The sequence below is a fragment of the Hirundo rustica genome, chromosome 6 (genome assembly GCF_015227805.2).
Source record: "Hirundo rustica isolate bHirRus1 chromosome 6, bHirRus1.pri.v3, whole genome shotgun sequence".
Taxonomy (NCBI): Eukaryota; Metazoa; Chordata; class Aves; order Passeriformes; family Hirundinidae; genus Hirundo; species Hirundo rustica.
In genome coordinates this window covers 2,684,658-2,711,502 of record NC_053455.1, presented here as the reverse complement: position 1 = coordinate 2,711,502, position 26,845 = coordinate 2,684,658, and the positions used below count along the sequence as shown (strand labels likewise).

At 50.9% G+C, this 26,845-nt stretch overlaps 1 protein-coding gene across 5 annotated transcripts in view; it reads left to right on the top strand.

Moving 5' to 3' along the window:
• Positions 1–331: 331 nt before the first annotated feature.
• The window catches only part of FERMT2 (FERM domain containing kindlin 2), a 50,465-nt gene continuing 23,951 nt past the window's right edge, over positions 332–26,845 (top strand). For 3 of the 5 annotated variants that reach the window (XR_005701292.2, XM_040066827.2, XM_040066826.2), the window contains exons 1-2: positions 342–556; positions 18,867–19,100. Coding sequence is in view for 4 of the 5 variants with exons in the window: in XM_040066827.2 (XP_039922761.1) it covers positions 400–556; positions 18,867–19,100 (391 nt within the window). In the remaining variant the exon portion in view is untranslated. Of the gene's footprint in view, positions 557–18,866; positions 19,101–26,845 lie in introns of all 5 variants that reach the window. The other 2 variants (XM_040066828.1, XM_040066825.2) reach the window with 2 other exon arrangements.

Sequence of the window (26,845 nt, the reverse complement as noted above, 5' to 3'; positions counted from 1 at the left end):
CGGGACAATCCCAAACCGGGCCGGACCGATCCCGGCCGGGCCGCCCCCCGGCGATTCCCGGATGTTGGAGCGGCCCCCATTCGCTCCGTCCTTCGCTTCCATAAAAGGCCAAGGGGCCCGGCAGCCACAGGCGCGTTTTTCCTTTAATTATTATCCCCCTCCTCCTCCTCCTCCCTCCCTCCCTCCCTTCCCTCCCTCCGCCTCCCGCTCTGCCCGCCCGCGCTGCTCCTCCCGCGGCGGCCCCTCAGGAGCGGCGGCGGCGGCGGCGCGGCCCCGATCCCGCCCCACCGCGCCCCCAGCCCTGCCCCGGGGCGCGGAGCGGGCACAGCCGGGCCCATCCCGCTGCCGCTGCCGCTGCTGAGCCCGCTGCCGCTCCGTCCGGCGCAGGAGGCCGGGGCCATGGCTCTGGACGGGATCCGCATGCCGGACGGCTGCTACGCCGACGGGACGTGGGAGCTGAGCGTCCATGTCACCGACCTGGGCCGCGACGTCACCCTGCGGGTCACCGGCGAGATCCACATCGGCGGCGTCATGCTGCGCCTCGTCGAGAAGCTCGGTGAGTGCCCCGGGACCCCCCCTGCAAGCCCGGCATCCTCCCAGTGCTCAGCCCCCTGCTCCGGTACTGTGCTGTTAGCTCCCAGCACCCTGCCCAGTGCAGTGTCCAGCTCCCAGCTCTCTGCTCCAGGATTGTGTTCCAGCTCCCAGCACCCTGCCCAGTGCAGTGTCCAGCTCCCAGCTCTCTGCTCCAGGATTGTCCTCCAGCTCCCAGCACCCTGCCCAGTGCAGTGTCCAGCTCCCAGCTCTCTGCTCCAGGATTGTGTTCCAATTCCCAGCACTCTGCTCCAGTACTGTGCTGTTAGCTCCCAGCACTTTGCCCAGTGCGGTTCCCAGCTCCCAGCTCTCTGCTCCAGGATTGTGCTCCAGCTCCCAGCACTCTGCTGCAGTACTGTGCCGTTAGCTCCCAGCACTCTGCCCAGTGCGGTTCCCAGCTCCCAGCACTCTGCTTCAGGATTGTGTTCCAATTCCCAGCACTCTGCCCCAGTACTGTGCTGTTAGCTCCCAGCGCCCTGTTCCAGGATTGTGCTCCAGCTCCCAGCACCCTGCTCCAGGATTATGCTCCAGCTCCCAGCACCCTGCTCCAGTACTATTCTGTTAGCTCCCAGCACTCTGCTTCAGGATTGTGCTCCAGCTCCCAACACTCTGCTCCAGTGCTGTGCTGTTAGCTCCCAGCACCCTGCCCAATGCAGTGCCTGAGTACCCCAATTTAGCCCACAGCACTCTGCTCCATTGCTGTGCTGTTTTCTCCCAGCACCCTGCCCAGTGCAGTGTCCAGCTTCCAGCACTCTGCTCCAGTACTGTGCTGTTTTCTCCCAGCACCCTGCTCCAGTACTGTGCTGTTTTCTCCCAGCACCCTGCCCAGTGCAGTGCCTGAGTACCCCGGTGTAGCCCCCAGCCCTCTGCTCCAGTGCTGTACTTCAGCTCCCAGCACCCTGACCCAGTACCCTGACCCAGTACCCTGCTTTAGCTCCCAGCACCTCTGCTTCAGTACGGTGCTCCAGCACCCTGCTGCAGGACTGTACTTTTGTCTCCCAGTGTTTTAGCTGTGCTTTAGCTTCCAGCATCCTGCCCCAGTACAGTGCCTGAGCGCCCAGTGCTGCGCTCCAGTGTTGCGATTTAGCTCCCATCACCCTATCCCAGTACTTTGGCTCCCAGCGTCCTGCCCCAGTGCTGTGTTTTGGCTCCAGCACCCTCTCCCAGTACTCTGCCTTAGCTCCCAGACCCCCAGATCCCCTAACCCCCCATCCCAGCCCCCCAACCCCTGCAGCCTTCCAGGTTCTCCCTCTCACCTCCTCCACCAGCCAGACTTCACCACCCCGGGGCCTCAGCCCCATCCACCGGCCGCTTCACACCCAGGATTTTTACACAGAGTTAGGAAACAGCTCCGTTTTCGTTCTTGGGGGTGGGGGTTTGTGGGGAGCTCCATCCTGAAGTTCCGTGAGAGCAAAGCTCTCCCGTGGGGTGCTGTGGTCGAGGGCACCCTGGGGACCCGGCGGTGTGCGGCGCCTTTGGGTGCGCACCTGGACAAAGAGCCCGTTTGTCCGGGAACAACGTGGGAACAACGGGGACGTGTCCAGGGCTCGGTCCCCGCCGAACCCTCCTCCCCCTTGTCTCTTTATGGCTCGGCTGTGTTGACTCAGCGGTGCAGCCCGGGCTGATGGCTGTAATTGCTCAAATAAAATATTAATTGCGAGGTCCCGCGCGTGCCTGCGGCTGTGGGAGTAGCGGAGCTGTCAGCTGCAAGGTCCCGCTCCGCTGCGGAGCCCGCGTGTGGCTTTTTTTTAAAAGAAAGAAAAATAAAAAGCCCATCTCCCCCCCCCGCCCCGTGCATAGGTTTTGATTTATTAATTAGCTGGAGTGGCAGGAAGGAAGGCAGGGATGTAAATACGCTGGGTTTCGAAAGGAAGCGAGCGCTCGCATCAGAGGGTCCCATGCTGGAGGGAGCCTGAACGCCCCAAAAACTTCGTTTTATTCTGGTTTTCTTTTTTTACTTTAACGCTGGAGGTGCAGAAAGCTTGGCTGAAGTTGAGCTCTCTGTGGCTGGGGAAAAAGCAAACCAGCTTTCTAGAGGTGATACAAGAATCCAGCCATGAGTGAAGGAGCGATGCTGGGAGCTGGGAGATGCCGGAGCGGATCCAGGGCCCAAACGTTGTGTGTGGAGAGCCAGGCATGTGCGCGGGGCCGGAGCCCGGAGAGGACCTAAATTAGCTCCTGACGTAATCCGTCCCCCCCTAAATGTTTGCCCAGATCCTCTCCACTTGTTAAATTAGGGATTGTATGAGAGGGAAGGAATGCGGCGGCTGCAGCGGCGTGGGGAGAGGGGATGGAGCTCCCCAGGGGCTGAGCCCCAGCGCCTCCCTTCCCGGGCCGGTCAGATCCATGGATATCTCCGGCTGTTGCCTTCCCTTTCCCCTTGGCTTTCGTCGCCCAGCCAAGCTCTGCGTATTTAGTTCCTTTTAATCTTCCTTCGTGTCAGCTCTTCCAGCCCTCTCATTATTTTTATGGCTCCTTTGAGCTCCTGCCAGTTGAGCGGGGTCGGGTTTAGCGGAGCGGGGTGGGACGGGGCTCGTTCCTCATTCTCCCGTGCTCCTCAATGCCTCCCTTCATCCCAGCCTCTGCGCTGCCTTGTCTCCACATAAATTCATTTTGCAATTTTTCCACACTGAAACCCTTTCCCTGCGTTTTTTAACCTCTTCCTCCCTGTCATTCCTCTGTTTAATTCCTTGCTTCAGCAACTTTCAGTGTTTAAAAAAAAAAATTATTATTCTCCTGCCAAGGAGATTTTCTGCTGTGAGTTTTAAGGAAATTTCCTAAAGATAGAGTTTCCTTGCGGTTCTGTGTTTCCCTGTGGGATCCCCCATGGGCTGTTCCACTTGCACAGTGCAGGGGAAGGAAGGAAGGCAGGTCAGTGCCTTGGGCTGGGGTTTGCCTGCTCCATCCTTTGGGACAAATCCTGCAGGCTTTGGAAAGGAGACTTCTGTGGCCTGCCTGGAGTCTCAGGGAAGTTTAGGACATCAGTGGGAATCTGCAGCAGATCAGCCACACTGCGGTTCTGGGATGGGGGTAGGAGCTCTTTACCGTCAGTGAACAGGGGGAAAAATGCCTTCCCTCCTCCCAGCAGCAAGGAGCGCTTGGAAAAGGGAAAAATCTTGATTGACATCAGCATTTATTGATGGTTGTTTGGGAGTAGTGCAGTAAATATCCTGCTGGGATGCAGCAGGAGTCCAGCAAAGTCTCTCCTCTGTAACTGCAGGGCTGCAGGTATCCATAAATCCCACGGGCTCGGTCCCTGCCTGCGCAGAGCGGCCGCACTCGGACTCTTTGGGAACAGGCAATTAAAATCCGTGGCTGATGCAGGCAGGGATTGGAGGAAGCCCAAGCAGCAGATAGGGATTCTGGTTACTCAAGTGAATTGCAGTGACCTGTTGGCTCCCCTGTTATTCATCACCCGCTGGATTAAGCCACTCCGTTAATTGAGCCGTGCCAAGTTCTTGGCAAAGTCATCCCTGAAAAATAAGCAAAAGGAAAAAAAAAAAAAAAAACTGCTGAGGTTTTAAGAGCAGCAGCATTGAGTTGCTCCATGAGGGCTGGGGTCTGTGCTGGAAACTCCTGGTGCTCTCTCAGGGTTTTTTAGGAATTTTGCCACTATTGACTTACAAACAAAACAAAAAAATAAAATAAAGCTAGGCTTAAAATCACTGGGAGCAGAGGAAGGAAGGAAGTGAACGCAGGTTATTGTTGTTGTCAACTTGAGGCTGTTTTAAACACATGGAATTAAAAAAGTCCTGCTTTTTTTGAAAGGAGCTTGGGAGGAGCTCTGTGGGGTTTATGGAATTCTGTGGGATATATGGGGGATGCTCTGTCTGGTCGTGGGAATAAAGGAATAGCTGACAGAAACAGGGCAGGGGGGACAAATGGTGTCTGGCAGAGGCACAGCCTTAGACAGATGACCTAAATGTGCACTGAGCAGATTCAGAAAGTCCGTGGATAGAAGTTTTGTGATGGAAATGTGGATTTCTCTCTGGGATTCTTTAACAGGCAGATGGGTGGCAGGCGACTCCCAACTCCTGGGGTTTGCTGGAAGCACTGAGCACCTTTTTGGGCTTGTACCTGAGGAAAACAGATAGAGTGGAAAAAAAAAAACAACCAAAAAATCCCAAAAAACAAACCAGCAAGGTTTGGAATTATAGATGTCCTTCTGGACCAGAAGGGGTTAAGGATGGGTAATGTGGTGGCATCCCTATTTTAGTGACCTGGGCTGGGCAGGAGAGCTGACTGGATAAATGTCAGAGCAAACCCTCTGCTCTCAGACGGGCTGACAGTGACACCTCCTGAAGCCTTCGGGGTTTTTTTGTGAATTGAAGCTGGGATAAGGGTTTGTGCAACTGGTTTAACCTCCATTGTTCCCTCTGGCAGCTCCTCCATTGTCTCCTTTGTGTCACCTGGGAGAGGGTGGGATGTCACCTGAGGACTGGCACGGGAATTGTCCCATACAGTTTTGGTTGCAGCACTTAAAGCTCTTTTTAAAAGCGGTTTCAGCCTGCAAATGTGTCTGGGATTCACCCCAGGGGCTCTTTTCACCATCAAATAGACTTTGCTGTGTTATCTTCCAAGGATTTCAGCTCCATTCCTTGCAAGATCAATTCTAAATATTAGTCTTGTTCTGCCTGTGAAGTCTCCTCTCCTTAATGGACCCCTGAAAGGTTTATGAATAAAACACCAACAAAGTGCAGCGTCATTGATTCGCCCAGGTTTGTGTTTGAGGTTTTGCCGTGCTTATAAACACTCCAGGCCCTTCGTGAGGCACGCTGGAGAAATTTTTTGCCTCGAAACTGGAATGAACTCCTGGAAACAGCTTGAGGCTATGGGAGAGAATACAGAGTCCTTGTCCCAGCTCATTCCTGGTGTAAACACGAGGCAGGAGGAGGCTGCAGGGTTTGTCTTGTAGGTGGCTTGTTCCTTGTGCTTTGGACTTTGCTGGGATGAGGCATCCAGGTCTGGGGACTCCAGCACAGGAAGGACCTGGAGCTGCTGGAGCAAATCCAGAGGAGGCCATGGAGCTGCTCCAGGAGCTGGAGCCCCTCTGCTCTGGAGCCAGGCTGGGAGAGCTGGGGGTGCTCACCTGGAGAGGAGAAGGCTCCAGGGAGAGCTCAGAGCCCCTGGCAGGGCCTAAAGGGGCTCCAGGGGAGCTGGAGAGGGACAAGGGATGGAGGACACAGGGAATGGCTCCCAGTGCCAGAGGGCAGGGATGGATGGGAGACTGGGAAGGAATTCTTCTCTGTGAGTGGCTGGCCCAGGGTGTGCAGAGAAGCTGTGGCCGTCCCTGGATCCCTGGAGGCATTCCAGGCCAGGTTGGATGGGACTTGGAGCAGCCTGGGATAGTGGAAGGTGTCCCCTCCCATAGCATGAGATGGGCTCTATGTTCCCTTCCCACCCAAGCCATTCTGGGATTCTCTGATTGTAGCCACAGTTCCCAGAACTGGGTGTCTGAGCATCAGTCCCTGGTGCCAGGCGTGACTCAGGGAGTTTCTCCAGTCTGTGCCCACGATGTCACCTGAACACCTTCACTGGGACACCCACAGGTCCTCAGCTGCCACCTGAGATGAGAAGGATTTTTTCTCTTCAAACTCAGCCCTGGTCACTCCTCAGTGTTGCTTTCCAAGTGCATGACGGCCATGAGAGGACTCCAAGTGCTGCTCAATCCTCGGGGAGCTGTTTGTGTTCCCTGTGGGGCTGCGTGCTGAGAGCTTGTCCCAAATTCTGTCACAAACTGGGCAGGCACTGACCCTGCTCCCGATTTCCCTGGAAAATTTCATCCCAAGCTTTTAAACAGCCAAACTTGCGCAGGCCGTGGGGTGCTGAGCACAGAGGGGGACCTGGCACCTGCTGAGCACCAAAGTCCTCCTGCTCCAGATCCAGGCAGGATTTGGGGCTGGTCTGAGTTGGAATTGGTACCCCACTGGATGCTTCAGCAGCATCCTCAAGGAGACCAGCAGAGCTGCTCCCATTCCCTGCATTCCCACATTGCCACTTGATGAATGCCTTCACCTGTGGCCTCTGCTGATCCTTACCCTCCAAACAGCACATTTTTGGTGACATCTAAGTGACAACGTGCTGTGAACACACACCTCGGCCATGCACATTGATCTGTGAGGGGCTGGTTCATTCCTCTGCATCCAGCTTTGGACTCCAGGAAGCTCCAACGTGGGCTCAGACTGATGGAGGCTCAAATAAAGTCCTCTTTGTGAGCCTGGGTGGAATATTCAGCTGAGCTGCCAGTGCCAGAGGAATTCAGGATGGGGGGAGGTAAAAGCCACATAAAGGCAGCTCCAAGCTCTACTCACGGCAATTAATATTTGTACCCAGAGTGCTGACGATTCTTTAAGGGGCAAAACAATTAAGATTTGATTTTTATTATTGTGTTTTTATTTTAATTCTGTCGCTGTGAGCCGTGGGATTTGGCTGGAAGGAGCCCGGCCGAGCTCGCGGTCCCGGTGGGAGGGGAAGGAGTGGGAGGTGGTGTTGGTGTTCCTGCAGTTCCCAGAGCCTGGGTTTGTCACACCACAGACAGGAAATTGTTGGGTTTGCTGCTCCCACCCAGCCCAAATCAGTAGTTTCCTCTTCCAGCTCCCTCAGGTTTCGATTTGACATGAGGCACGTGGGGAAGTCGGTGTGGGGAGCTGAAAAAATCACAGAAATCATCATATTCACACACTTTCCCTTTTATTTAATACCTTTTTTTTTCGCTTTCCCTTTTCCTTCCATTTTCCTCTCCATCAGGGCTTGTGTTTCACTCAGGCATCTGCTGAGTCTCTCTAAGCCGTACAAAAAACTCAAAGAAATTGTAGTCAGAATAGAATCCCTGGAAATGTTCAAGGCCATGTTGGACTTGGAGCACCCTGGTCCACTGGGAGGTGTCTCTTGGGGTGGAATTAAATAGTTTTTAAGGCTCCTTCTAACCCCAACCACTCTGTGATTCCATGATTCAGCAAACCATTCAGTTAAAACCTGGATTTTAACCCTTGGTCTTTGATGTGATTAAAAAAAAAAAAAAAAATATTGTGGATAACTGCCTGAAATTGTGGATGTGGGGAATGTTTACTGAGTTGGGAAAGATGAGGGGTTGTTTGCACTGCAAACTTCAGTTGTTTCAACATCACCAGGGACACCCAACACCGCCAGCTCCTGGTTTGGATGTTGGGGGAGTTTTTTTAGCGGTGGTTTTTCTGACAGGTGAGGGGAAGGAGGGAGATTTACAGCCCTCGTGGAGCTCACTGATTTCAGCCCGGCATCCAGCCCTGGGTGTGTTACGGGGGAAGAGTCTGGTGGTGTGAAAACATCGTGGAGAAGCTGCGTTTCTTCATTCTCATCCTGCATTGTGAATTAACTGATTGCTTAGAGAGGGGCAGAGAAACAAAACTGAGCGAAACTCACCTGCTGGGATTCGTTTCTGAATGTTCCAGTGGCTCTCAGGGGTTTATGGTGTGTAATTTGGAAAAACGCTGACACCCCCCCCCTCAAATTCCTGTTGGATGGAATTTTAGCAGAGTTGCCGTAATTTACTTTTGACACATTGCTCTCATCCAGGCTGAAGCTTCTGCCAGGTAGAGCTGTTGGGACAGACCATGAGAAGTGCCCAGAAAACCAGAGGAAAGCTTTTTTATTAATTTTTAAATTTTATTTCTGGAGAACTGATCTTGGTTTTCCTTTCATTCACCCGTTTCCCAGCGAGGTTGCAACACCCCTGAATGCAGCTCCCCTTCTGTGGCCATTCAGATGTGAACCTCAGCTGGGGGCTGTGTGCATGGCATGGCCCTGTGCCAGCACTGCTCCCACTCTTCCAGACCAGCTGGGATCCTGGGAGATCTCCACTTTTTGGTAAAACGTGGCTGAATTTGGCCAACAGGTTGAGAACAGTTCCAGGAGGGGATGCACGTAAAAAAACCAACCACACCAGCAGCTGCAGAAACCTTCCCCAGAAACCTCAGCTGATTTTTAGCTTGCAGAACATCCTGACGGCACCCAAAAAAATCCATCTTCCCAATGGATTTTAAATCTTTTCCCAGCCCATTATACCTTCTTGGCTGGTGGTTGTTTTCTTTCTTTTCCCCTGCCCCCTGCAGCCACTTTAGGAAGGGTTAATTGCCGAAACTCCAATTCAGTTAGAAAGTCGTGCCTTTATGAAATTGCCTGGAAGAAGCTTTGTCCCTGTCTTGCTCAGCTTCCCAGGTCTTGCTCAGCTTCCCTTCCTGGGTGATGTTCCACAAAGCTTTGTCCAGCTCCAGGGTTTCTGCAGGAGCAGAATTGTCCCTGTCCCTCATGTCCTGCCCAGGGCTTTAGTGCCAAGGCAGATCCAGGCTCAAGGCTGGAGGTGTTAAAGTCCTTTAAAAGTGTTTTGTGTTCCTAAATGAGCTTGGGGCAAGAGGCAGAACCAGAAAGAAATCGTGGAATTGTGGAATAGTTTGGGTTGGAAGGGACCATCTCGTTCCACCCCTGCCATGGGCATGGAGACTTTCCACTATCCCAGGTTGCTCCAAACCTTGTCCAGCCTGGCCTTGGACACTTCCAGGGATCCAGGGGCAGCCACAGCGTCTCTGGGCACCCTTTGCCAGTGCCCTGTTCTTCCAACCATGAACCCACATGGATCTGTAAGAGGAAGACCAGCACTTAAAATTATGGAGTGGGGTGATGTGGCCTGAGGTGTCCTCAGACCTCCAGAAGTCCCTTTCCAGGGATCTAAGCTTTAACCAGGGGTTAGCCATCACTAAAGCACTTGGGGAATTGCCTGGTGAGAGGTTGGGAATTCGAGGTTGGGAATTCGGGTTGCCCATCATCCTCCTTTCCCTGCCTGATGCATCATCCCTCCCAGTGCACATCCTCTGGCTCCCTTACCGGGTGTGATGTCTTTTTGGCAGGAGCAGCTTCTCTGGCTTGCACATTTCTTGGGGATGAGTCAGGACTGCAGGCTGCTGTCACCCTGGGACACTTGTTCTTTTTGGAGGGGGTGAGGGAGGCTGGGCTGCTCCTCAGGACAGCTCCCTGGAGAAGTGCTCTTCCTTCCTTCCTTCCTTCCTTCCTTCCTTCCTTCCTTCCTTCCTTCCTTCCTTCCTTCCTTCCTTCCTTGCTTCCTTCCTTCCTTCATTCCTTCATTCCTTCCTTCCTTCCTTCCTTCCTTCCTTCCTTCCTTCCTTCCCTCCTTCCTTCCTTCCCTCCTTCCCTCCTTCCCTCCTTCCTTCCTTCCCTCCTTCCCTCCTTCCCTCCTTCCCTCCTTCCCTCCTTCCCTCCTTCCTCCTTCCCTCCTTCCTTCCTTCCTTCCTTCCTTCCTTCCTTCCTTCCTTCCTTCCTTCCTTCCTTCCTTCCTTCCTCCTTCCCTCCTTCCCTCCTTCCCTCCTTCCCTCCTTCCCTCCTTCCCTCCTTCCCTCCTTCCCTCCTTCCCTCCTTCCCTCCTTCCCTCCTTCCTTCCTTCCTTCCTTCCTTCCTTCCTTCCTTCCTTCCTTCCTTCCTTCCTTCCTTCCTTCCTTCCTTCCTTCCTTCCTTCCTTCCTTCCTTCCTTCCTTCCTTCCTTCCTTCCTTCCTTCCTTCCTTCCTTCCTTCCCTATGGAAACCACACTCCTTAGTCAAGTTTTCTGCCATTTCTCATGATTCCATGGAGGCAGGAGAAGCCAGTGAAAGCCTCCTCTTGGAGGGCAGCTTGATGAGTGGGGGGGAACATTTAGCAAAATCAGGTTGGGAAGATCCTGTTTCAAAAATAATCCAATTAAAAATATACTGATCCACCATTGCTTTCCTTTGTTCCATGCTGTAGAAAAAATGAATAATCCACATTTCTCTGGGATGCTGGTGCTGGGATTTAAAGGAATTCTGCACAGCACTGGCAAAGCCCTTCCTGAGCCCCTCAGTGCTGAGTGTTGGGGAGCTGAGGTGACCTCAGCTTTCAGCTCCTCTGGAGTTTCCCGGTATCCCAGCTGGATTCAGCATCTCTGGAAAACTTCTCTCCCTACTCAGGGGTGTAGACAGGATTGGGTATGGCTGTGCAAGCGTTTAAGTGGAGCATAAAGGTACCAAATATCCAAAAAGCTAAAAATTACAGGGGTAATTTCACAGGAAAACGTGATGGAAGTGTTCAAGGCCAGGCTGGACGGGGCTTGGAGCAACCTGGGATAGTGGGAGGTGTGGAGGTGGAACAAGACACAATCCAAGTTAATAAACTTTCAAGTAAGCTAATTGAGCAATCCTATTAACACTGGGAAGAGCTTCCTTCCTCGAGTTTACTTTAGAAAACCAGTGGCTTTCAGGCTTGTTAGGATCTGCTCTTCTCCCTGTATCCCATGGGCTGAGCATCTCGAGCCCTGCACTGCCAGGAGCAGCACTTTGGGATACTTTGGGTTGACCTATCAACTCTTCAGCTCTCCAGTTACCACCCCTGCCTCGTCAAGACACGGACTTTCCATTGCCAAGCTCACTTAGAATCCCAATAAAAGGCAATCAAAGAATCCCACCTGTTCTTCCAGCAGCGCCTTAGCGCGCGCTCCCTCGTTAGCGGCAGACACTCCGTAATTTCCCCGAGCAAGGACAGACACGCGGAACATCCACATGCAGCACTGCATCCCAGAGTGCTCAGGCTCCTCCACTGGGCTTTTTTTTTTTTTTCCTTTTTTCCCTCCTCCTTTATTCCTTGCTCTTGAATCACCCTGTGCCACTACGCGGGGGCTTTGACGTCAAGGCTCTGCCACGAGCGTGTGCCCTGGCACACGGGGATGAGAGGGAGGTCTCATGGAATCACAGAGTTGGGAACAACGCTCCTTTTGTCCCTGTTTGTTCGGTGCTCGGTTTTTACTTTATTAAGTCAGGCTATTTTGTTGTTTTTTTTTTTTCCCCAGGCAAGAAATATTCTTCTCAGGGTGAAATTCCGGCACAAATCCACCCTTTTTTAGGCACCTCCGTGGATGGGTGTGGGTCTTCTCCTGAGCGTTTGTTTTCCTGAAAATAAAGGAGCATGAAATTTTTGCGGGGGCAGATGGTGATAGGACAAGGGGGAGTGGTTTTGAAGAGAGGAGATTTTTAGTCCCAGCTCATTCCTGTTGTAAACACAAGGCAGGAAGAGGCTGCAGGTCTCTTGTTCCTTCTGCTTTGGACCATGCTGCATCCAGATCTGGGATCCTCATATAGGAAGGACATGGAGCTGCTGGAGCAAATCCAGGAGAGGCCACGGAGATGCTCCAAAGGCTGGAGCTGCTCTGGAGCCAGGCTGGGAGAGCTGGGAATGTTCATCTGGAGAGGAGAAGGCTCCAGGGAGAGCTCAGAGCCCCTGGCAGAGCCTGAAGGGGCTCCAGGAGAGCTGGAGAGGGACTGGGGACAAGGGATAGAGGGACAGGACACAGGGAATGGCTTCCAGTGCCAGAGGGCAGGGATGGATGGGAGATTGGGAACTGGGAATTCCTGGCTGGGAGGGTGGTGAGGGGCTGGGATGGAATTCCCAGAGAAGCTGTGGCTACCCCTGGCTCCCTGGATGTGTCCAAGGCCAGGTTGGACAGAGCTTGGAGCAGCCTGGGACAGTGGAAGTTGTCCCTGCCCATGTGGGACTGGATGAGCTGCAATGTCCCTTCCCACCCAAACCATTCCTGGATTCCATGAAAACCATGGTGAGAGTTGCCCATGGTGGCAGATCCAGGGGCATTTCAGGTACCATCCTGTGTTACCCATGGATTAAATCCCTTCCACAGGTGCTGGCTGCAGAGTGGCTGCTGTACAGGGTGTTTTCCATTGTCAAATAAATGTGGGAGATGTGATTAAAAGCCCTCTCAAGTCCCATTAGCTCCGGAAGCATCAGCCTGTCCTGCCTGCAGCTTTGTTGCATCAATCTGGTGATCATTTTACGGGCTGCTGATCTCCCCATTTCAAAGTATAATTTGTCAAGTGTTGTGACCAGAGGCTGGAGGGATTTTTGTTCCATTTTGAACTTTGCTCTGCAGTTAAATCCCCCTTGGGGGACGGAGAGGACTCTACTCCAATGCACTCCAGAAAGACCCATATTTTCCTAAACTTACAGATTTTGCCCCAAGACAGGGACTGTGTCACCCAGCAAACACATCAGCGTTTCTGCTGGACTCGTGATAAATGAAAATAGCTCTGTTTTTACTCTTTTTTTTTCCCTCCATAATTATCCTGGAAGGAGTGGCTTTGGCATGTTTAAAGGAATCCGGGTTTCCAGAGGTCAGTGAGAGCAGGGAGGAGGTTGGAGGGAGAGAGCAATGGGTTCAGATACATGAGCGTTACACATTTATATTTATATTTTAAATGAAATAAATATATAACCAATATGAGAAAATAAAAATATTTATTTTAAGAAAGATCTGCAGCATCTTTGGGACCTTCAGTAACTCTCTTGGCTATTGTGGTGTCCAGGGCCAGGAGCTGGGCTTGATGATCCTTGTTTATCCCTGCCAACTCAAGATTTCCTTTCCTTTCCTTTCCTTTCCTTTCCTTTCCTTTCCTTTCCTTTCCTTTCCTTTCCTTTCCTTTCCTTTCCTTTCCTTTCCTTTCCTTTCCTTTCCTTTCCTTTCCTTTCCTTCCTTTCCTTTCCTTTCCTTTCCTTTCCTTTCCCTTTCCTTTCCCTTTCCCTCTCCTTTCTCCTCTTTTTCTCCTCTTTCTCCTTTTTTTTTCTCCTTTTCCCCCCTGTTCCCCTTCTTCCCCCTTTCACCTCCTTTATCCTTGGCCTTCCCCATCACTGCTGTCCTGCTCCATGCACCAAATTAGCCTCTTTTTTTAATATTTCTGAACATTTCTGAATATTTTAGGAGTATTTGCCCTCTTTGCTGCTTTTGTTAGTGCTTTGAGGCTGTGCCTTCCCCCTCCTGGACAAATAGAAAAGAAAAACCCACCAGAACAACCACACGAGGTTCTGTGCAATGAATTTTGATGGCTGGTTGTGGTGGGTTGTTTTTTTTTTTCTCTTTATTTTTTGCTTTCAGTCTTAAATTTCTCTCCTTCCCAAGTTTTTTTTGATACTTTTACCTTGTTTTCCATGCTCTGTGAGCATCCCAAGGGAGCAGGAGAGGGTATCCCCCATCCCTGAGCTCACCCAGGGCATTCCCAGCTATTTATTGCTGGAAGTCTCTTTTCCTTTGAAGGACTTTTTCTCTCCTCCTCCAGCTTCCCAAGAGGGGTGTGGATGCAGCCAACACCCAGCTCGGGGTTTGGAGAGCCCCTTGGAGCTGTGAGGGCTGGATTAAGGTGTTATCAGCAGGAATTTGTGTTTAAAGGTGCTTTAATCAGCTGCCTGCACTCAGTGCTTTTTGTCCACAGCTGTATTATTTCAATTCAGTGTGAAGTGCATGTTAATTTTAAAATCCAAAAATCACCACCCCCCCCGAAAAAGTAACGACTTTTATTTTAATTTTTCACATAAAAACCCTCGAGGAGTTTCAGCCCATCTGCACCAAACTCAGTGAAAAGGTGGAAAACTTGGGGTTGGTTTTGTGTAGATTATAAAATACGAAAGTGACTTTTTGCAAGAGGAGATGCTTGGCTTGTGAGTTGCTTTCAGTCTCTGCACTGTATTTTGGACATATATATATATATATGTTTATTTGTGTGGTATTTATATATGCATAGTGTATATATGTGGGTATATTTTTACATGCCTTTATTTTGCATGCTTATCTATAATTATATATGTATATAATTTGGTTTTGTCTCTATATGTGCATATATATATGGGGTAAATGTTTATGTGTGTGTTTATATGCATAATATATCTTATATGTTTTATACATATTATATATGTATAAAATACATGTTTAAACATATTTATTTGTAATTTTTTAATATATATTTATAGATATAAATTTGAGATGATGGAAAGGCATTTTGCCACATCAGCTTCCCAAGCGTGCCCAGACCAGAGCAGGGATAATCCTGATTAAACCCACCCCTGGGAGAGAGCCAGGGAAAGCTGTGGAGCTAATCCTGCTCCTGTGGAAAACCCCCCAGTGGGATGGATGGGCTTTGGCTCTGGCATCTTTTGCTCCAGAGGGGGATGGTCCTCTCGGATTGTTCCTGTGGGAATGCTGAAGACTCAAATCCATTGCTCTAAAAGCCATCATTTATAATTAAGGAATGAGCTGCAACCTCTGCTCCAGCTGCTTCCACTGCAAGGTGGAGAGAATTCCGGGGAAAACAGCGTTAGCTGCAAACCCTCTGCTTCCAAAAATCCACAAAAAATCCCTGATCCAACCCAGGCGGGCTTGCAGAATTCCCGCTGTGCCTCCTCAAGGTTCTGCAGGAGCCTTTTAATTATTTATTATGAACCGCCAGTGTTAAGGTGATGGAGGCATTTGCAGGATCTTGGCTGCCCTGTGGATTTAATCCTAGATGTGGCTGTGGAAGGGAATTTGGGAAACCCCAGGAAAGCCTCTCCCAGAGGTGAGAGCCACCCCTGCCTTCCAAACACCCATCCAGTGGGATTGAACCGTGCTCTGGGAAGGGGGGAAAAAAAAAGAGATTTATTTGGTCATATCAGGGCTCTGCTGTCCTGAGCAATGCAGGGAAGGAGAGCCCATCTGCACCAGGGGATATCCCAAAATAACAAGGAAAATACAGTGTTTATACAGCACTGGAGACTTGTATCCTACTGCTTGTAAGTCCTAAGCTGGCCCGGAGAAGCTGCCAAGTGACGGCACAGCTCGTGCAGGAAGGAGCTTCAATAGCTGCTGCAGCAGGAAAGGGGCTTTAAAAAACTATGGGTTGGCAGAGGGAGAGCGTTTGGGAGCAGCCAAGTCCTGGGGTAAGTGGGATAAATGGGATAAATGGGATAAATGGGCTAGCAGGCAGGGCCGCCTCGATTTTCTTTGCCCTTCACCCAGATTCAGCCTTGCTGCTTGAATGCTGATCGTGTCCGTGGGTCTCAGAATTGAAACACACCCCGTGTGCATCTCAGTTCGGCCTTACTGCTGCTCGGATTCTGGATGGGAATTCGGTGGTGGCTGCGGGAATTAAAATCTGCAGTTGTGATTCACGCTGGACGAGCTGGCGGGATGCGACTGCGGCCAGGCGCCGGCGTGGATTGAAAGCTGAGGATGTTTCGGGTTTTAAAACGCTTTACAGAGCGGCCCTTCACTCCTTCTCTCACTGTTCTGTCCTCACAGAGGTCTCTTGGGCCATTTGTGTGATTTAAGATGCCTCTGGCGTTCCCAGGACTGTCTGGATGGCTTTCCAAGGGGAACGGCTCCGTGGGTTTTGGCCGTGCAAAACATCCTGAACGTCCCTCGTGCACGTCGCTGCCTCTTGGCACAGTTCTGGGAGGCAAATGCAACGCCAGGTTCTGCCTGGAAAAACAAAAAAGGATCACAGCTGGGTTGGCCAGCCTTCCCAGGCTCCAGAGGTTTGGGTTCAGGCTGCAGGGAAAGGTGGGGGAAGCAGGGAGCAGGGTTTATTTTTGAGGCCGGGAAGGAAGCGCCGTGCTTCCCTTTCCCGAGGGTGTTGCTGCTGGGGTTGGGCTCCTGGAACTCCCTGAGCCCAGCCCACGCTCCAGCTGATGCTGACAGCTCCAGCTTCCACATTCCTGCTGCCTTCACCTGAGGGATTCCCTGCCTGGAAGGCTGGCAGTGATTTCTTGTGACCCTTACATGTGTGCAGCTCATCCTGGAAGGGTTTTTGTTGGAAGAGAGCTCAAAGTCCGTCCAGTCCCATCTTCATGTGCAGGGGCACCTTCCACTGTCCCAGGCTGCTCCAGCCCCAATGTCCAGCCTGGCCTTGGACACTGCCAGGGATCCAGGGGCTTCTCTGGGCACCCTGTGCCTGGGCCTGCCCACCCTCCCAGGGAAGAATTCCCAATTCCCAATATCCCATCTAACCCTGCCCTCTGGCACTTGGAAGCCATTCATCCTTGTCCTGTCCCTCCGTCCTTTGTCAATATTCTCCCTCCCTCTTTCTCGAAGCTTCATCAGGTACTGGCAGGTCACAGTTAGGTCACCCTGAAGCTCCTCTTCTCCAGGCTGAGCAATCCCAGTTTTCCCAGCTTTTCCTCGCAGCAGAGGTGCTCCATCCCTCTGATCATCTTGGTGCCTCTCCTCTGGACTCGCTCCAGCAGCTCCGTGCCCATCACATTCAGCAGCTCAGAGGAGCTGCCGGATCTACACACATCCCTGAGATTTGCAACCTGCAGTAAACTTGTAAATCCCAGGTCTGGCATCTCTGAGGTGAATTTGTGCTTGGAGGCTTACCTGAGCTCTGATGAATGAATGGCCAGCTGATAAATTGATAATTGATTGATAAATACAAATAAGTTGATTAATGTGATAGGTTGTATAATATGAAGTGGCCAGCGACTGATGGTGGTAGATGGGACGAGCCTGAGCTGAAATACTCAGAGCCTTGTTGTGGAGCTGTAACCCCAACAAATCAGTAACTCATGAATTGGGACTCTGGTGAAGGTTTATAAACCTTTGATCGGATTTAACCCTTGCCTGCAGGGATTGCTCCAGGCAATCCCGGATCCCTTGCAAAGCACGCAGGGCTCTTGTCAGCGTGTAAAACTCAACCCCACAAAGCAGCTGCTAAACATTTGCCAGCCTCCTTTATATAAAACTACCCCGTGGGACAGGCACAGGACTTCCCCTTCCTGCTAGAACCAACTAACTTCACTGTTAATTGAAAGTGTTAATTACTGTCAGGCCCAGAGACTTGTTTTTGTGCCGTGGCCTGAGTGGTTAATCTGCAGCGTAAACCCAAATCCCCTTCTGTTAGGCATAAATGTTACTGATTCCAAATGCCTTTGGTTTTTTCCTCCCCCTGATTTTCGGTGCCAACTCGTTCAGCTTTCAGTAGGGCAGAAGTTGGACTTCGTTACCAGAGCCCATTGTAATGATTTCTTGGATTTTTTTCCGGGTAGACAAGGCTTGTGCAAGTTTGCATGCTTTTCTATATTTGGTTTTGTTTAATTTGATTGTACAAAGCTGTTGAAAAGTCCAGCTGAACGTTTCCACTTTCTGCAGTCCTGACCGTGCCATTAAACCAGGAGTTCAAAGGAAAAACCCAGCTCCTGCTGGCTTTTCTCAGTAACCCCGAGCTCGAGATCCCGGTTTGAGATAGGGACAGACAAAAGTTCATTTGTCACGTTGTTCTCATCTCAGTTGAATTCAGATGTGGCTCATGGGGATAATCCTCGCTATCACAGGATCATGGAATATCCTGAGCTGGGAGGAACCACGAGGATCATCCAGTCCAGCTCCTGTCCAGGACATCAAGAATCCCAGCGTGATGCTGGTGCTGTTACCTTCAGTCCCTTAGTGTCTGCTGGGACTTTACCTAATCCTGGAAATTCTCCAGTTCTCTGGAATTGCTCCTGCCTTTCTGGCTGGTGCCCTGCACTGCTGAACGATGGAGGACAGGAGCTGTTGGCATAAACATCAGCTCGTGGTTTTCATTGGGGTTAAACTGGTGTTTCATGATGGAAATCCAGGATCACAGGGGGATCTGGAGCTGAAAACTGAATTACTCTGTTACTAAATGTATTATTATGTTATGTATCATTCCATTCTCCTTTCCCTGTGTGGTGGAAGGATGTGGCACTGTTACTGGCTGTCAGAGTGGAAGATGCTCTGCAGGAACGGCGGGGCCAGGTGTTAGTGAAAAATGTTCCAGGTGTTAGGGAAAATATTGCACAGGGTTTGTCTTTTGGAGTTATCCCCATGTTTTGGTTCCCCAAAGGCTTTCCAGCCTGGAGGTGACCTCCAAGGACCCCATGGTTCTATCCCTGCTGGAAGGGGATGTGGCTGTTGAGTTTTCTTGGTCCTTTGGGAGGTAACTTTTCGTTTCAGCTGGGAATTTTCAGGGGATTTTTGTAGAAAGTCCCGTTGAATTCTCCTTGCAGAGCTTCTCCTGGTTCTGTTTTCCATGTGTGCCAAGGTGGTTGGGCTCGCCTTTGGATAGCACAGGTATCCTGAATGGTGGGGAAAAGCCCAAGAATTGGTAGTTAACCCCCAAAACTGTGCAAAATCCCTGCTGGGGGAGGTGTTGGGTCGCTCATAACCCCTTGGCTTTGTGTTCCAGGTGGGATCACTGCTAGGCTGGTGATCCACGGACAGCTGTGTCTCATCCTCAATCCCCTTTGGTTCTTTCCTGCTTTTATATCCCATCAAAACAGCATTGAAAACAAGCAGTTACTCGTACCCAGAAAGAGCTGCTGGAGTTTTTTGGGTCCATAGTTCCTTGTCAGTTCTGAGCACGTTTCGAAACTTCTTTTGTCCTCCGAAGGCTCGTTCTGATCCCGCTTTTAACCGGGGGAAAAAATGGGTTCTTTGTTGTAGATGTCAAGAAGGACTGGTCGGATCACGCGCTGTGGTGGGAAAAGAAGAAAACTTGGCTCCTTAAAACTCACTGGACGTTGGATAAATACGGGATACAGGCGGATGCCAAGCTCCAGTTCACCCCTCAGCACAAGCTGCTGCGCCTGCAGCTGCCCAACATGAAGTACGTCAAGGTGAAAGTCAACTTCTCCGACAGGGTCTTCAAGGCCGTTTCTGACATCTGCAAAACCTTCAGTAAGTGCTGAAAACCCCCCCTCCCGTGGTACTTCCTGCTCGGTTTGGCTCCTGCCTCTACTCTGGTGCATGTGATTGTCCTGGAAATCTGATAAATCCTTGGTGTTTTCTGGCTTTGAGCACCCTGGAGTCACCTGGACATCAAGCAGCCCAGTTGTCCATTCTTTTTCCCTTCCAGGTCTGCTCTTTCGTGTGTAAATACTTAAATAACAGGACCAGTTGAGCCAAAAAGTGATTTTAAAAATGCATTTTTTTGTGCTGAATCCTCTTCCATAGCAGAGCTGTCCTCGGTTTGTCGCAGACGAGGCGTTACCAGCCCTGTGAGATGTTCAGGCTGCTGGTGTTGGGTTGTGATTTTTTTTTGCCCCCCCCTGCAAATTTATGTGCTGGATGAAAAGCAAACCCTGAAATGGGAAATCTGCCAGCCCTGTGGGTTCTGTTCTAGTGGAAAATCCTATTAGAGATTAAGTGGTGATGCTCCACCGTAAAACTGTCTGGTGGAAGGAAGGAACCAAGTCTTGCTGTCTCCTCCTCGCCCTCATTTCCTGGTGGAGGAGAAACCCAGGAGAAAGGAGGGATCCTTCCCTACCAGGCATAATTTTTTACCCATCTTCACAAATTCCCCATCCCAAAACCCAGTGTTTCTTCCTGCCCACCAAAAAAAAAAAAAACCAAAAAACCCAATGAGGAGATGGCAGCTCCACCCCGAGGAACTCCAGGAATCTCTCCATATTGGAATTCTCCCCTTCCAAAAGAGCCTGCAACCCATCCTCAGCTGCAGCAAATCTATTCCTGCTCTCAGAAGGCAGCTGAGGTTACTCTTGGCTGACCCAGTTGTTTGGGGAGGCAGGAAGAGCTCGTCCCTACGTGCCGTGTCCGGCGCCTCCGTGGTTTGGTTGGTATTTTTAGCTGGTTGCGGATCTTCGCTGCTCCTTTCCTGTTTTGTTGGGGCTTATTTAAAAGTGTAAATATTGGGCAATTTCTCCTTAAAATAGAAGAGGCTTAGCCAGCGTTATTTCTGAGTGGATTTTGCTTCCCCCCACCCCCGTGGCGTTTGGGATGTCGTGCTAGACAGGGAGGTCCCCGGCTTGGACGCTGATGAATGTCTCCAGCAGTGACTCACGTCAGGAAATTCTGATACGGTTCATCACGGGACAGGAGATCTGTCACTGATGCTGTCAGAACCCTACATGGGCCTGAAGCAGCCTTTTCCTTCCAACTGCAGAGCTTTTGGGGTATTTATGACCATCCAGCAGAGTAATCCTGATATTTACAGGTTTGGGAAGGGGGGAAAGCCTCCGGGATAGCAGAGGTTGGAGCTCTGAGCAGGCAGCAGGGACACATCCATCAAGGGTGGTGCTGACTTCCCTTCTGCAGCATCTGAAGTACTGAAATGAAGTTCCTGGTTTTGGGGAAAGCTTTTACTGGAAATTTCACTTTCCTCTGAGTGACTCTCAGCAGCCTGAGCTGTTTGAGGACAGACACAAACTGCATTAAGTGATTAAGTTGTTTAAGCCTCCCAGTTGTGTTTCCTGGGAGCCAGATGTTCAGCAGAGCTACTGGGAAGATGATACATGAGCTTGAGGGAAGAGGGATTGGGATGTGGGGATGCAGAAGTGCTGGAGTTGGAGGGACTGGGTTGCTCTTCCCAGGAGCACAGAGGTATAAATACAAATTATGTACAAATACATTTTATGTCAGAGTTAAAATGCCGCTAATAGATGTTGAAATACCACTGTTCATGTCTAATGTATTTTAACTTTTGTATACTTCATATGTATAATATAAAAGCATATGTTAGGCATTAATATAAATATATATATTATATATTAGGAGTAAAATCTTGGCTGTGAGGATGGCCCAGAGAAGCTGTGGCTGCCCCTGGAAGTGTCCAAGGCCAGGTTGGATGGGCTTGGAGCAGCCTGGGATAGTGAAAGGTGTCCCTGCCCATGGCAGGGGTTTGGAATGGGATGGGATTTAAGGTCCCTTCAAACCCAGACTCGTCTGTGATGTTGTGATTCTGTGATTCTCCTTTTCCCCTCCCCAGCTGTGTTCATCCTGCCCCGTTTTTCTCCGTTACCTTTCCCTGCCCTCCTCAGCATCCTTGCACAGCGTGGCTGCAGAGAGCTCCCATATCCCATATTAATCAAGCTAATTGTCTCCCCGAGGAAAACTGAGCAGGTATTTCAAGGTGGAAGGGGAAAATGATCCCAGCAGAGTCCTTGTCCCTAAAATCCTTTAATTGCTGGGCTCCAGGGAAGTCAGGACAGAACTGTGCCCGGGAGTTGCTCATATTTTGGCTGTACCTGTTTGCTGTCTTTGCCCTGGGATCATTTAATCGCACACCTCAGTAACTCCAGCACAAAGCATCATTAATGAGTAATTGAAGTAATTCCTGATGTTCTCAGGACTCTGGCTGGCTGCATTTATAAAATCCTCTCTACACAAGCAAGAACACCCATGGATGGATTAATTAGGGCTGTCCTTTGTTTCTGCTCCCTTTAAATTGTTACCCAGAGGTGTGACCCTTGCAGAGTGTGGTTGATTTTTAAAGAGAAGTCCGTGTTCTTGTGCAGAGGGAAGTTATTCCAAAGGGCAGCTCCCCGGGGCTCCCAGGAGGTGCCTGTGAGAAGATGCTGGAGCCACTCGCACACGCCTCACTTTCCTGGAGGTCGTGTGAAGCCGGAAAAAAAACCCAATCCCATTCCCCAGTGGCCGAATTGCAGCCCCTTGATTCCCACAGCAGCCACTCAGGAGGGTTAAAGGCACGGATTGACCCCGGCACACAGGAGGAGAGGAGCGGGCAGCGCATGGGATGGGCAGCCCTCATCCAAAGGGCGGCCTGGAATCCTGCCCGGGAGCAGCTGCTGGCAGGCAGCTCCAGCCTGAAGGGCCAGCTTTGATCTGCAATTAAAGACCAGAGAAAGAGAAAGTAAAACTTCATTTTGGGATTTTTTTTTTTTTATTTTTTTTTTTGTTGGAGCGACAGGGATTTGTGTTTCCCGCCTGGCAGGCAGCAGGACACGGGGCTTGGGATGGGATGTTCCCGTGTGCCTTCCTGCTCTCATCATCCCACTGGGAGATAATTGCTCCCAGGAAAGTGCCCATCAAATATCCAGCTGCAGTTTGATGGGGCTGCACTCAGCATTTTATCGGTGTGAGTGGGAATGTCCTCATTGAAAGTGGGATTTGGCGAGGTAGGAGATGCTCACACATCATCTGACATAACAACAAATGGAAAAATCCTCTTTTCCTGCGTGAGTAGGAAGGAATTCCTGGCTGTGAGGGCAGTAAGACACAGGCTGCCCAGAGAAGCTGTGGCTGCCCCTGGATCCCTGGAAGCATCCCAGACCAGTCTGGATGGGGCTTGGAGCAGCCTGGGATAGTGGAAGCTCCTTGCCCATGGCAGGGAAGTTGGATGATCTTTAAGGTCCCTTCCAACCCAAACCACTCTGGGATTCTGGGATGGCTTCTCTTGATTCCAGCCCAGTGGATGCTTTGCAGCTGCTTCCTCCCAGCATTCTGCCTGTATTTTTTTCCATGTATCCCAGGAGCTCCAAGGGACTCCAGGCAGGCTCTGCTGCTGCTCTGCGGGCACGTGGGACAGGAAAAGCAAACAGCAAGATGCAAGTGTGAGAGCTTTTTCCCAGGCCTCGGCGTTTCCTGCCCCAGCAATGCTCCTTCTCCTGGGGACACAGCTTCTGCTGGAGCTGCAGGGTGAGGGGAGATGCTGTGACAGCAGGAAAGCTCCCCTCCTTCTCCTCTTCTCCTGGCTGTGAAGATTTGGGACCTCTGCTGCCCTCCAGCCTGAGAAGAGGAGCAGGGGAAACTCTGGTCGATGTTCCTGGGAGTACAGAGAGGACAACTCAGTGCCAGAGCTGGGAGGAGGCAGCTCTGGGAGGACACACTCCAAAATTCATGACCAATCCCTCCCTACCCACCCCGAGGCTGTGTAAAACAGAGAAATTCCCTTCAGGCTCTTTGAATTCCCCAGAGCCTGGTGGAGCCTCACACCAAGCTGCTGCCTGGTAATCCCTGTGAATTAGTCACCTGTTTTGGAAAACCCAGTCTGGGGAGCATCCTGTGCCCAGCTGTGGCAGTTTCCATGCCCACATTCCAGCTTGTTCCAGTCCCCAGCTCCTCTTCTTGCACAGGGTGAGGGTGCTCTGATCCTGAGGAGCTTGTGGAGCTGAGTTTGCAGAGAGACCCATGAGGTGATGGGCTGCTTCCCATCATCCCAAAAAGAAGTTTTCCCGAGACACAGCGAGTGACGGCGAGGCGACAGCCAACCTTCCCTGCCTCGGCCTCCAGCCACCAAATGCAACCCGAGCCGAGGTGGCATTTGGTGACAGTGGCATTTGGGAGTGGCAGGATGCCAGCCCAGCCCAGCCCAGGGAAGGTGACACCGTCCCAGTGCCGAATGTGACCCTACCTTTTTGTTGTTGTTGTTCCCGTTTCCAATCGCTCCCTGCTCCAGGACAGAACGTCCTCTGACTCCTGAAGTATTTGCAATATTTCCACGCCCTCCGTTGCCAAAAAGACTTCTATAAAAAGCCACTGTTTGTTGTTTTTTGGGGTTTTTCTTGTGGTTTGTTTTTTTTGTTGTTGTTGGTGGTGGTGTTTTTTTTTTTTTTCCCGAAACTGAAACCCTTTGGTGGACGATGTGCAGCATTCCCAGGGCTCTGTGACAGGCACGTGGAGCTGCATCCTTGGCCCAGCTGCTTTCCAGGAGGCAAAGCTGTCTGGAGTCTGTGGAATCCTAGAATATCTTGATTGGAAAGGACACACAAGGATCGTCAAGTCCAACTCCTAGCCCAGCACAGGACAAGAATCCCTGGCCACTGCAAACCTCCTAAACTTTCTTTTCTTCCTTCACACCCCGTTGGTAAATAAAGGAGTGTTTTCCCTGAAATCATGGAGATGAAATCGTGGAGTCCTGGTAGATGCACATGAGCATCTCAGGGGGAATTTGGGGAGCAGCACCAGCATTCAGGAGGAATTTCTTCATGGAGAAGGTGCTCAGGCATTGGAAGGGGCTGCCCAGGGAGGTTTGGATTCCCCATCCCTGGAGGTATGGATTCCCCGTCCCTGGAGGTATCCAGGGAAGGACTGGACATGGCACTCTGGGCTGGGGACAAGGTGGGGATGAGTGATGGGTTGGACTTGACGATCCTGGATGTCTTTTCCAACCTAAATGACTCCGGGATTTCGGGATCCAGGCTGTGGATGCTCAGGAGCATCGGGGGTGACGCTCACGGGGAGACGGAGGCGGTGAAACGCCCGAGGATGGATTTGCTGCCTTTCCCCTCCATGAGCAGAGAGGTTTGGCAGTGGCACAGCTATTTCTAAATATGTCCAGGGAATGGGTGTGGAAGGAAACCTTCCCATTTCGAGAGCCGGCCAAACTGCAACGTCCTCAGCTTTTTCAACGGCAGGGCCCAAGCGTCCGGCTGCCAACGGCGGCGTGTTCCCCTTTTATTGCCTGCCCGCGCTCAGCTGTCGTGCAGGATCCAGACCAACCCCAGGAACAGGGGTCAGGGAAATAGCCAGATTTAATTACAAAGTGTCTGAGATGGAGGGGAGGGGAAAAAAAAAAAATCCTCTCCGCTCTCCCCCCCGTCCCCACCCCAGCTGTGTTCTGCGTGTGGAGGAGCATCAGGTTTTATGTCACCGTGTGAGTCAGTGAATTTTTTCATCCTTACTCTGCTGTTGACTGAGACCCTTTAAATAGAATTCCTGAAGACATTAAGACGTGCTGGCCAAGCCAGCGCTGCCTCCTTCCTTGGAATTAGTTGGATTGCTCTTTATGGGCCGATGCGGAGGGAAGGGTGTAAGTGGATTGTTTTTCTCTTGTTTGTGGGATTAAATTAATGGAGTTTAATTGGACTCGAGCTGCGCCTCAGCCACTTCAGGGGCAAGGCTTGTAGTGCTGCCTGTGCTCCAAGAGGCATCTGGATAACGGGAGCATGGGGATTTCGTCCCACTTACGGAAAAAAACACCCAAACATTCGAGTGTTTGTTGACTCTGCCTCTGCAGTGGCTCTTTTTATTGGCCTTGCAGTAATGCTTGGTTCCATCACCACTGCCTGCATCCTCCTCCTCCTCCTTTTCCCTCTCCTCCTGGGTCTCTCTGGGTTGGTGGTGCCCAGTTTCGGCTCTGGGAACCACTGGCACAAACATTCACACCCCTCCAAACCCCACTGACCCCATTTTCGGGTGCTTTTTGCACGTCGCTGCTCCCTTGACAAATCCATAAGTCAGCAGGCACTTGGATTTTCCACCCACAATTTGGGAAGGCTCCAGCAAAACCTCTGCCAGGGTCGGCCCCAGCCGATTCCACACCCGTAGCACTCCGAGGGTATCTCCAGAGGCTTTGTGGGATGTCCTGAGAGAGCTGCAGGGCCCCAGGCAGTGAGTGGAGAGCTTGGCTTTTGCCCAGATAAATATTTAAGTTCCTGGGCATCTGAAGAGCCCATAATAAAATGTACTGAATGTACAACCCCAGTAAACTGTGCCGGGGGGGTGAGGACCTGCTCCATCAGATACTGCCCAGTGCCCAGCACAACCACGGCCTTATCTCCAGGCACTCCTCAAGTTATTTAAGTCCTCCTTTAGTTTTCTTTTTGTTGTTTTGTTTTTGTTTTTTTTCCCCCTCTGGTGTGTTTTGCAGAACTTTTATCTCGAGAGAGTTTATGTTGCAGATAAGTCGGATGCTTCATTCTGTAAACTTACACCGCGAGAAACCATCCGCAGAATTCGCTCATTCCAAGGAAAAAAAAAAAAAAAAAAGCATAAAAAGCAAAAACCCAACCCTTTATTTTTGGTTTTAAGTCTGAAATGGAAGAAGAACGAGGTTTGAGGTCTCGTTTTTCTAAGACTCGTCAGAGCGATGCACAAAGGCTGTGATTTTTATGAGTCACTGGTTGGAGGGAGCAGTGATGCAGTGCAGAGAAATCCCACTTCCCAGAGATAGCCCACTTCAAACCACGTTTCCTGAAGGAGGGTGGCTGGATCAGCATTAAAGACGGGATTTCCCCTCAGTGCTGTCTGTGCTGCAAGGAAATTTATGGCGTTTTTATGTTCAAGAATTGAGGAGCTGAACCAGCCCTCTGGCCTTTAAGGGAAGCCAGAAACGGGGAAGGAAATGATGGATGCTGGAAGCTTCTTTGGAACGTTAATTTTCTTTCTGCATCAAAATTTTCTTTGTGTCTCGTATTATCATCTGTGGTTACGAGAACTGAATACAGAAAGTAGTGTGATTTCCCATAATTTCAGTTTTTGAGGAAGCTGGTCCATACTCAGCCCTTCCAGTCAATGGTGTCATGTTCTATATGTGGGTGATGTAAGAAAACCATAAATCTGATTTCTTGTGGGAATGGGAGCCCGTGGATCCCTGGAATGTCCAAGGCCAGGTTGGACAGGATTTGGAGCAGACTGGGACAGTGGAAGTGTCCCTGCCATGGCAGGGAGTGGAATGGGATGAGCTTTATGGTCCCTTCCAGCCCAAACCCTTCTGGAATCCCCATCACAACACATCTTGGTGGATAAAGATGCAGCAGCTGCAAGATTTACGTGGTGGATGTAGTGCAAAAGAGCATAAATTGGGAATTTTACACCCTGTAAGGAAGATTTTTGGACTCAGTGTTCAGGGTGCAGATGCTGCTTTGTGAAGGAAGGGGGTTTAATCTCAGCTCTGGAGTTTGTCTCAGGGTGGGAGATAAATGAGCACAGCTGGGCTGGGTGAG